The sequence below is a fragment of the Seriola dumerili genome, unplaced genomic scaffold (assembly GCF_002260705.1).
Source record: "Seriola dumerili isolate Sdu_G_001 unplaced genomic scaffold, Sdu_1.0 BDQW01000017.1, whole genome shotgun sequence".
NCBI classification, from domain to species: domain Eukaryota; kingdom Metazoa; phylum Chordata; class Actinopteri; order Carangiformes; family Carangidae; genus Seriola; species Seriola dumerili.
The window spans coordinates 13,422,270-13,434,090 of NW_019174272.1; the positions used below are offsets into that span (position 1 = coordinate 13,422,270).

General features: G+C 40.9%; 1 protein-coding gene across 1 annotated transcript in view; it reads left to right on the forward strand.

Annotated features, from left to right (window-relative positions):
• The first annotated feature begins 326 nt into the window (after positions 1–326).
• Positions 327–11,821, forward strand: part of top3b (DNA topoisomerase III beta) — a 30,954-nt gene continuing 19,459 nt past the window's right edge. Inside the window, exons 1-7 of the mRNA XM_022753775.1 lie at positions 327–594; positions 6,224–6,355; positions 8,880–8,986; positions 9,115–9,189; positions 10,432–10,628; positions 11,135–11,291; positions 11,369–11,482. Of these exons, the coding sequence (XP_022609496.1) occupies positions 525–594; positions 6,224–6,355; positions 8,880–8,986; positions 9,115–9,189; positions 10,432–10,628; positions 11,135–11,291; positions 11,369–11,482 (852 nt within the window). The 5' untranslated portion in view covers positions 327–524. The remainder of the gene's footprint in view (positions 595–6,223; positions 6,356–8,879; positions 8,987–9,114; positions 9,190–10,431; positions 10,629–11,134; positions 11,292–11,368; positions 11,483–11,821) is intronic.

Genomic DNA, 11,821 nt, shown 5'->3' on the forward strand with positions numbered 1-11,821 from the left:
ATGATGGTCGTCGGTTGGTGCGCTGAATCGAATTGAATGTCTTCATCCAATGCGACAATAGCGCACACTTAGCGTTAACAGCGTTCAGGCAGCATTGACTAATGAAGAGCGAGCTCACAAACGTCAACATACTAGTACAAGTCGGACAATGAAATTAGACAATACCCCCTAAATGTTTCATTAGACAACGTGAACAACTGAAAAAGAATTATACTTTGTGCACGGACCATACATAGCTATCCCTTGTCTGTGGGGGGCAGTATTACGCTTTTCAGTGTACAGCCTGCCGGAAATTCATTAGAAGAAGACGGACAAGAAGACGAAGAAGAAGAAGAAGCCGGCTGCTATGGACGCTTGTGTGGGTCTAAAAATTGACTATTAGCAAGCAGTTATTTGCAAAATTGACATTTTTCTTCGTAGTACAGCTGTTATTACCAACGCCTATTGATCCGGTTTGGAGATAGTTGAGACAACAGCAGTAAACCAACACTACTAACAGTACGAGGAACTGATAGCACTTAAAAATGAGGACCGTTTTGATGGTGGCAGAGAAACCATCACTGGCTCAGTCGATTTCCAAAATCCTCTCTAAAGGTGAGTATGATTTTATAGCCATGTAATGAGACATTCATTTAACACGAAGGACAGTCATAGGCTAAAAGGAACAGGCGACAGTAACTTAATCATTTCACTTTGTCTTAGAATACAGTACCGCCATTACTACCATACTTCAGTATTGTGTCAGTCAACTTCATAAAACAACGCAGAAGTTTCACGAGTTACAAGTGCAGAGCTGTTTGAGCGATAATTATCTTGGACAGTTCACCCCAATGCGTCGCTTGCTTTCTTATGTGTGGACGTCCGCTAAACTCCCTTCAAAATATCACACACATAAACTCCGACCTTCTTTTATATCTCCACCAATTACTTCTACTCAATGTTCACATACATACAATGTAGAAGCTTCTTTTAAATCACTGTTGTGTGTTCTATCGGAGAATATTTAAGTAGTAATACTACTGTGTTGTCAGGATAAAGGTCGTGACCACCATGATGCCAGAAAACTATATATGGACACAATGATACCGGTTAATGTAAAATATCTTTAATTACATGTACTGTGTATTGAATGGTGACATCTTCACGTTCCACTGGAAAACAATAACAGTGAGTGAAATGGACTATTTCTCAGAAACTACTACCATCGTACTTTACCTCATGCTCTATGTGAACTAAGCTGATGTTAGAGCAGTTTGTCCTGTTCAGCTGTGCCTGGAGATAGCACATATACATGCTATGGTGATGAGTTCAAACTCCAGAGAGTAGCTGGCTGTGGGGAAGCAGGTGGGGTTTTTCTTGAGGACGGGCATCCTTAGGGATACAGGGATGGTCTCTACACCAAAAGCATTGTCGAGTCCCCTGCAGGAGTGGCTGGTGTGACAGCTGGCCTCATGGATGACCTGAGGGACCCGGTTCAAGTCAATGTTCTCCCTGATGAGAGATGGGGAGCAGGGGAGATCAGAAACAGAGCTTTCATTCAATGGTTTGTTCATTTAGTGAGTTGACTTGGTAGGCAAGTAGTAGAGATTTCATCACAACAACAGAATATGATGAGGTTAGGCAGCAGTGGTTTGGAGAAGAGGAGAGATGCTGCCTGGCTAAGACAGACTTCACTCACCCAGTCCTTTGGCAGTGGCAGCATTATCCAGGTGCAGAGAGAGTGTGTAGCTGTTGGTGATGTTTATCACTATCACTGCCTGTCTGTCCAGGCTTTACTTTTTGTGTTGGTGTTCAAACAACAGTTCCCTGCATTCCTAAAACCACAGAATGCCGTTTCATCTGAAATTGATGTAAATAAATCTGCCAGCTAATTAAATAAATATGGTTATGTAATGAGCAATAAGATAAATAAATTAAAGCTGCACTCTGCACCCTTGCACTCTTGCGGACGTTTAAGCTGTCCTGCATTGTCACAACCACATGACACCAAGCCATGAGTAAGATTTCCTACATGGACCGAATGGACCAATGTATCATAACACAGATTTCATCTGTGTTATGATACATGGCATGGATACTCACACGTAGCTCCAGGTGGCGATGCTACGCTCGTTGATGCGGCTGGGCAGGTTGACCAACTGGCTGTAGTAGTCCTGCAGGCTGTATGGACAGAAGGATTCGTCAACGCACTGACTGCCCAGTGGTATGGCCGGACATTGGTGGAGGGCCAGGAGGCACAGCAGAAAGACACGTAGCAGCTAAACACAGAATAACCGAGATCGTGTTAGTGTGGACTGATTTCTCTCTGTCAGTTACCTGCAGATGTATTTGTCTTCATGTTAAGATGAAGAGATACTGGCTGACAGTTACTTTTACCCACTCAAGGATTCAAGGATTTACAGTACCCAGCATGGATCTGGTGTCTAAGTGCTGGCAATTCAAACAACACAGCTACTGGTACCGCTGATGCCAGTTCATATGATCAGTAGAAGGACTGATGAACAAATCAGGGCAGATTCCAACAGAAAAAATCTTTTGCATTTTTATGCAACTTGTGCAAGGGCTGACAAAACGAGTCAGAACGTCAACCACATTAGCAACAAATCTGAAACGACAAATTGAGTTGAAGCATCCGACCAGTCTGTTGAAGTACCTGCAAATGAATGATAATCACAAGAAATCATTAAGAAAGGGTCAGACCATGAGCCAGCAGCCACAGAGTTTCTCCACCTGAGAAAACTCAAAGCATATACAAGTAAAACATATACTCACATTTGATTTATCTTGGGTTTTAAAAACGATCTCTGTCTGTGACATTAAAGTAGTATACAGTAATTAATTTAGTTATTGAAGAGGCAGTGATTGGGGGTTGGGGATGGATGGGGCGGAAGAGGTCCATCCTCATGATCCGCATATATCACGGGGGACTGGAGCCAATCCCAGCTGACATCCTTAAAAACCATAACTTGTCTACTCTAGAGTCATCTACTCATTAAGAGGCCAACCAAGTGTAACCCATGTGGTTATCGTCAGCATCATCGTAAAGACAGGAGTCTTACCTGCAGCTGTTCCATGGTTGAAGCTGATGACTGGAAATTGGTCTTTTTTTCTTGAGGATGTTGATGGTTGCTGTGTTGTTTTTTTTTTTGTTTGTTTTTTTGTTAGTTTTTTTTCCTTCTTTGGTCGTCAGTGTGTCCTTTGGCTTGGAGTTGATCTACCTGTATCTGGACCTGCCTCTATTTATATAGGCTGTTCTGTGTGTGTGCACGCACATGTCTGTATTGGTAGAGGAATTGGTGATTAGGTTGTCCACGTCAACGGGGTCCTCTGTTGCCATGACAGTAGTTTGTGTCTATATTCCTGTCATTAGCATTCATCCTTGAGAGAATAATTTTATTCAGGGAGGACGTCAGTGTATAGCATTGAGCCAGAGTAATGAAGGGAGGACCCTCGCTTACCAGATAAAGGACACGGTTGTCAGTGGTCTTGTGTCACCACTCTGACCTCCTGTCAAACTCCGCTTCTGACTCAATGCCATTTTATGTGATTTTTGAGTACGTTTAAAAAGTTCAACAACCAGTTCCCTCTGGTCTTTACTCCCAGCAAACACAGTAGGCTCTACTTTAGTCGTGCAAGTGCAACGATAAGTACACAGTTGTAGGTTTTGGGCGCACAGACTGGGCGTCTCCAGGCGCACCATTTATTGTGGTTCATGAAGGAATAGGTCAAGCAATGCAAAGTGTAAACAAGGTGAAGGGGAATATAGATTGGACGGTATGGTGTCTGTTAAATACACTCTCAACCAGTCACATCAGTCACGGTGTAGGGGAAGAAACAGTCCAGAGCGTGGCTTTATTTCACAAAAAGATGACGACAGTGCTATTTGTAATGTCTGAAAAATGGCGATTTGAAGTACGGGTAGAAACACCAGCAACATGCTGAAACATTATTCCACACAACATGGACTTAAACTCCACTGCGGCACTGCTTCCCATCTGAGCAGCACATCTGTTACCCAGGGTTAATATCTAGTGTCATATTAACATTAGAGTCATGCAGGCACACTTGGCAGATTTTTAGCTTTTCCATACGTAGGCTCTAATTGGGCGACCCCCCTAGGTAGGTAAACTCACTCTGTTTCAACTTGTATATCTTCCATTAAAAGGCCTTACTTCACTCTTTTCAAACAAACTCACTAACAGCTGTCTGAGCTGCTGTGCTGCAATAACTGAGCAACAACTACAGGGCTTCTCTCGCTTAGCTAGTGTCTACTACGATGAGGTGTTTAGGGAACATTGGTAAATTGTAGCGTCTACTGATAAATGTGAGGTGTTTAGGTGTAGGCGTACTTTTTTCCACTCAGACAATTGATCAGGAATCTTTATCAATATCAATAAATAAAGAATCAGAACAATAAGCAGAAACAATAATGGCATTAGTATCAATAAAATCTTATCAAATACCATGCCAAAAAAGACATTGATGAAACCCTTTGTATGACCGCACCAATCTGAGGCTGTTTCAGTTTTAATTCTACTGTATCTCATGTTCCAAATGGCCACATCGTATCTTAAAGTGAGACACAGCAGTGTTAGCTAATGCATTTCAAGAATAAACATGACATGCCACTTTTGCTTAAAAGAAAGCTAGAAAGGGGGCAGCGACTGTCAGGATTGGTAAACGACTGGAATCTGATGTCTCCCACACAAACGGACTGAATACCAAGTTGTGGACTGCGGTTATTTCATAGTAGCCTGGTGTCATATGCATGTGATGGTCTAAACACTATGGACAGCAATGTGTTATGGCAGTGCACTCAGAGGCACTTTGCTTCCTTCAGATGGCTGCAGGGATGTAATGATGTAATGAAGTGATTTTTTATATTAAAAAGCAGCTGTGGATAACACTGTTTACATTTTATTTATAAAAATGATGATAATAATAATAATAATAATAATAATAATAATACATTTTATCTAAAGGTGCCTTTGGAGGCACTCAAGGACACCTTACAACACAGTAAAAGATGAAATGCAAGTACAAGACATAAAGTTATGTGTAATTGAGGGCGTGGCTGCTTGGAGTGACAGGTGGGTGAGTGCATGCTAGCCACAAACTGGCATGCACCAAAGTTCAGCTCCACACACAGCCCTCCTCTTTGCCCATTTTTGGATTAGCAGGGAGTTATCTGGAGTCAGACACTGCCAAGATGGCGACGGTGAAGCAGCTCACTCTGAGCTTCAAAACTGCTCTTCAGAAACCTGTGGGTGACATCACAGGGGCTACATCCATCTTTATTTACAGAGTATGGTTGCGCCAGAAATAGATGTGGTTCTGAGATGTCAACTGTCAGCGTGACATCTAAGACACATTTTCCACCAAACTACTATCAATTCCCTTTGCACTGCCAAGATCAGGAAATTACCAATTGGGAATAAATAAATTGATTGGAATGCCGCTTGTGCTGATTGTTGCCCTACCCCAAAAGTAGGGCACAGTTTCTCTTAACAAAGAAATATTTTTTTCTTGATTTAAAAAGTAGCTTGCCAAACCCATAGTTGTAAAACAAAGTGACATTAGTTAAATGATCACTTTTTTCTCCCTAATAAATATTCTTCTACTCAGCCAGTTTTCTTCCTTATTAAGTAGCTGATTACATTCAGCTACACATCCAGCTCCAGTTTGTGCACAACTAAAAAATACATAACAGCGCCGTTTTGCCCACACGTAGGGATATTTCTACATTATCAAAATCGTATGAAAAGATCATTAGCAACAATGTGTTGGTCAATCTCTCAATACTTTCTGACCTCCTTCCCTGTCTGTGACTCTCTAAGCTCAGGATGTAAATCTTTAACAGCTCACTCTATTTAGTTTTGTTTAAAAAAAGAAAAAGAAAAAAAAGGCCTCATTAATTTCCTGAAAGAACTTGTGTGGCTCATTGATATGTTTTTAATAGTTTTTGGACAACAATGGAGCTTATCACTTATGTTTATCACAGAGGAAAAAGATACACATGTAATACTTCTTTGCAGGATCAAGTTGGATCTTTAATAATATTAAATGTCTCTGCTATTGGTCACTTATGTTTAAGTCAATGTATTTTGTTTAAGCTTATTAAAAACCGGGGCATTGAAGTGTTTTGAATGTCCTTGTGGCCTGTGAATGACTTTAAATGACAGCATTGACTGATTACACATCATTTGTTCTCCTTGGCTTTTAGGAACCTGTACAAGTCGCAAAGGGCTCAATGGAGCATGCTCGGTGCACGAATACACAGGCAGCTTCCAGGGCCAATCTGTACGCTTTAAGATGACTTCTGTTTGTGGACATGTGATGAGTCTGGATTTCATTGGTGAGTATCATCCTCTTAAGGATTAAAGTTTCTCTTTACTTAAAACTGTTTCACATTTTTGTCCACCTCTATTTTAACGACCCAAAACTCTTGGTCTGAAGTGTGTGGTGCAAGTGCATTTAGGGTGTGTCAAAGTCTTTTTTAAGCAAAGCACATGGTTCAAAAGTGTTGTTAATCTCTTAATTATTCACAGGAGTGTTTTGGGCCTTACATGCAATAAACCAATCACAGTGCCATCTCCCATTCCCTTTAAAAGCAAGGTGCACTTGCTCCTTGGCGTATTGCTATTATAATGGCACAGTGTTTCACACAGAGTTAGATTGGATTTGTGATCAGTTACATATTGTGACTGACCAGTGAAACCAGTCCTGACCAGTGAGACCAATCCTGACACAGGCAGCAGTTCTGTGTACTCTGAGGGGCACAAATCACAACGTTAGAAATATTTGATGTGATATGATGATATGAGAATAAATCTTCATTATGAAACTGTGGTGATAAATTTAGGTGATAAATGGGAAACGCTGTGGAGGATTTACCAGGTAGTGAGAAAGAAGCTTCTCTGCAGAGCCTCGTGCAAGAGACATCCATAACACATGACAAAGTTATTCAACACACAACATGTCACAAAGAATGCTCCGACCCTCTGAGGCTGTATTGTAATGATCCACCTGACTCATCCCAACATGTAAGTGCATCTTCAGCTCACTCTGCTTGTGTGTAACAGGCAGAGTTACAAAGGTTACAAAGTGGCAAAAAGCACATCTCTGACAACACCCAGTCAGAAGTGAAAGAGGTTTGAGAAGCTGAACCAGAAATCAAAAAGTGTTAATAGTTGTATTCCTTCTTAAGTAATGTTATCACAAATTGACTTTTTGTTTTCGTTTCCTTTTTCGGTGGACATTGAAATAGCAGAGACAAAGTCATTCTCTGACCTTACATTACACCGTCCTGATGGTTTAGTTTGACCACACTGGTTTTGGTTTGTGAGAAACTAAAAGAAAAAGGCAGATCCGCATGTGATGTGAATTGATTAGATGAAGTGCTGCAGAAGAATGGAGAGGAAATCAAGTGTGTCTCCACTCAGGTCAGAATATGATAAAAATTATATTGATGCATTATAACAACATGAACTATCTAGAACAATATAACTAAAGTACACACAAACTTTCAGTACTTTGTAGAGGTCCCTTTGGCAGCAATTACAGCTTCGAGTTTCCTCTACACGTCTCTAAAAGTTTTGTACACCTGGATTGGGTGGTTTATCTCACTTTTCCTGGGAGATCTTTTCATGCTTTGTCAGATTGGATCGGAAGCATTTGTGAGCTGCAATCTTCAAGTCTCTCCACAGATGATCTGTTGTCATGCTGAAAGGTGAAATGTTGCATGCACTCTGGAGCAGGGTTTCTTCAAGGACCTCTCTGTATCTGGCTGCATTCATCGGCCCCTCAATTCTGACCATCCTCTCTGTCCCTGCCGCTGAGAAACACCTCCATAGCATGATGTTGCCACCACAATGCTTTACCATAGGGATAAGTTTCCAGGTGATTAGCAGTACCTGGTTTCATCTGCGTCTCAATCCAGGGGCCGCATCCTTCGAAAGGCCCAGTAGCCATCGTAGGCTGCGAAGGCCGAACCAAAATGAGATGGTCTGTCTGTGGAGGATTTTCTGCTTCTACTACCCTGGGGCACTGTGTGATTTGCGGAGTCTGTCATATTATCTTTTTGAAAAGGAAATATCCAGCGCATGACCTATCTGTTTATGATCCTTCGTTGCCAAAGAGACAAAGGACGTATTTCTTGGTTGCATTTGGAGGAGCCTAGAAAATGGCTCTTGTTGCACCACTGTGACACAGTTAGTCTTCAAATGCAGCCTTCGAAGGGTGCGGCCCCTGACACAGCGTTAGTGTTTGGAGTTCGGCCCAAATGGCTAAATTTTTGTTTCACCAGACCAGAAAATCTTTTTCCTCCTGCTCTCAGAATCTTTTAAATGCAGTTTAGCAGACTCCAAACAGGCTGTCATATGCTTTTTACTCAACATGGCTTCTGTCTCTCTAACTTAAAGGCCAGATTAATGGAAAGCTGCTGAGATGGTCATCCTTTCAGCAGGTTCTCCATCTCGGCAGAAGACTTTGGAAGCTCTGTTAGAGTGACTGTGGGGCTACTTGCCCACTTGCTCAGTTTGGCCAGATGGCTTTAAGATAACTTAAGGAAGAGTCCTGGTGGATCCAAACATCTTCCATTTCACAAGTTTTCAGTTTCTGATTTTAAATAAATGTTTTCACTTTCTCAATAAGTAAAGCTTGATGGACAAAATGGTCATTTTATCAATTTACAATTAAATCTACAACACAAACTTTGCAAAAAGTGAAGGAGTCTCTCTCAACGTATTAATTATATGTCTAACTATAAACTAGATTTACACTTTGATATGCGTTTCTACCTCTTAAGCGTCCAAACTCTGATTTGGATTCTTGGAATTTCTTACTTAAAACGTTTAACAGCTTGGTCCTTATTTTTCAAGGGAAATACAACAACTGGGACAAGGTGGACCCTGCAGAACTCTTCAGCAAAGCTCCCACAGAAAAGAAGGAAGCCAACCCCAAACTCAACATGGTCAAGTTCCTCCAGGTAGGTTTTAGGGTTGACCCAGTAATTGGTTCTCACAAGACAATGATGCTTACTGCGTTCTGTGTGACCATCTGGAGGTCAGTGTATCATCCCTTGTGTCTTTGCTGCTGTTTTTGGTTTCATGTCAGGTTGAAGCACGAGGCTGTGACTACGTGGTTTTATGGTTGGACTGTGATAAAGAAGGCGAGAACATCTGTTTTGAGGTAATTCAGGCCCCATGTACATGTGATCTATGTCTTGATAATGACATCCAATCCGTGGATCTTTGCATTTATGCCTGTTGTTAAAGTGCATTCTTATCTCGATTGTGATTGGATCTCAATATGGAAATTAGTTAAGCGGATGACTTGGCAGCAAAGCATTTACACCTGTCGAGATCCAATCGCAATGTGAGCCTGACCAACCCAAATATAGTCTCGCTGATCTGATTGGATTTGGTTGCGTTCTGCATTTACACCTGCATTAATGTGCGTTTTTCCTTCAATAGATAACGAATACAGATACAGATTGCATTTTAATACAAGTATCAAATTTCTTGAAACCTGCGGTTGTATAATAGCCGAGATTACCACAGCTATGCTATGCTTTCTTTTTCAGATTAAACGCACAGTATGTAACTTCTGCTGCTAGGGGTCTCTCAATCAAAACAATTACAAAAGACATTGGGTGACATCATGAAATAGCATGGTATCAGGAAATCAAACAGACTCGGTGATTACACTCATTAAAAACACTGAATAAAGCAGTGTTGAATAAATGGTGGGACCAGGGGGATTTGATTGTTTAATTAAAACAAAGCTGTCTGTGAGTATATAGCAGTGAACAATAATCTATTTATTATGGGAAATTGCAAGTTGACATGGTGCTGGAGATAGACGGGTGAGTTTGTACAGAAAAAGAGCAGCTCATTTAAAACAGAAGAAATGGACGTGAACTAGTTAATTTCACGTAGACTCGTGAAGTAGTTCATTTTAATCTGTGTGAACTGAACTTCGAGCTAAGTGTGAACTTGCACAACACTGATAAGGATTCAAACAGCTGTTCTAATGCATGAACATGCAAACATACATCCCACATTTTTTAAACCTAAGTTTATATTATATTTATTATTTGTCTTATATTGGGGCAAATATGATATCATTTCACTGCAGAGTGGTAATCATTTCTTTAGACGCTTCACAGAAGTGATTATGGTCTGCACCAAGTCTTATGACCCATTGTTCATATAAAAAAGGTGGGTGTAGTCAGGCATGAGATTCAAGATAATGGACCTTCCAAGCCATAGGAGCTAGATCAGCTATGTTCTGCCTCATTCCAAAGTTGAATGTGACCTTACTCTTTGAGCTGACTAAAATCATATGTAAAGTCGTTACTGTGCCTGCAAACATAGTTCTTTATCTTTTGATCTTTTCTACTGCTCAGTTACTATTTCTTTTACCTCTAAGGTATTAGATGCCATCCAGCCAGTGATGAACAAGGGAAGTGTGAGGGAGCGGAGTGTTTATCGTGCCAAATTCAGCTCCATTACTGACACTGACATCTGGAATGCCATGAACTGCCTGGGAGAGCCCAACTGCAATGAAGCACTGTCAGTGGACGCACGACAGGAGCTGGATCTGCGCATCGGTTGTGCATTCACCCGGTACACTGCTTTCAACAGCCACACACTGGCCTTGCCACACATAGACACCTTGAGCTACATTTCCTGTAGCGGACTCGTCACAGCACACAAGAAATTTTATGCATGGCAATTATTCTGAATTAAAAGATAAAAGATAATGTATATCATTCTGAGAATTTTGACAAATTTATAACTAAAATCCATTGACCTGCTTCCTTTGAACCAACGGTGGGGCCCAAATGTTGTTGAATACATATAGAACAATTATGTTATTTTAGTTTTCAAAAGGTTTTTGCCATTTTTGACTAAATAGTTCAAAGTAGAAATCTGACAAAGGAAATTCTAAGGGGCATATAGAGATAACAACAAAGGTCAGGGGCCAGATTCCCATCTAGGACATTGTAATTATCATCATGGTCTGTAAGTAAAAAGCTTTGTTGAAGAATGAAGTTTGATTAGAGCTCTTCTAAGGTAATGATGTCATCTAAAAATTAAAGCCTGACCTTTATGTGTCAAATTTTTCTCAGGTTCCAGACAAAGTATTTTCAGGGCAAATACGGCAATCTAGACTCCTCCTTGATCTCCTTTGGACCATGCCAGACCCCCACACTAGGCTTCTGTGTGGAACGCCATGACAAAATCCAGTCCTTCAAACCAGAGACTTACTGGATCATCCAAGCCAAGGTAAATCCCCGACTCCACCTGACACCATATCAACCATCTGTTCCCTCTGTACTATACTGACAGACCTGTTTTGTCAGGTGTTCAAAGGAAAGGACAGCCCACTGACACTGGACTGGAACAGGGTGAGGGTCTTCGACAGAGAGGTGGGTCAGATGTTTGTCAACCTGGCCAAGACATCCAGGGAGGCCCAGGTAAGATTAAAAACTTAACTATGTCAAGTACACTCTGCGCTAACTGTGGTCATTGTTAGTAACATGTACTGTATGTCAACTATAGTAGAATGGTATCAATATATCTACTTTTTAAATATAATGATTATTAAATGACAATGTTTTTGCATTAGATTTTACAGTAGGTTGAAATATGGGAATATACAGCCTGACTGGCTACATTTCTGAGGCTGATGATTATTTCATTATTTGAGATTATGAAGATTCCTATAACAAGTTATAACCAAACCAACTGGCCACCTAATGTTGATGACTAGACCCCTGGGCCCGTATTCACAAAGCATCTTAAGGCTAAAAGTA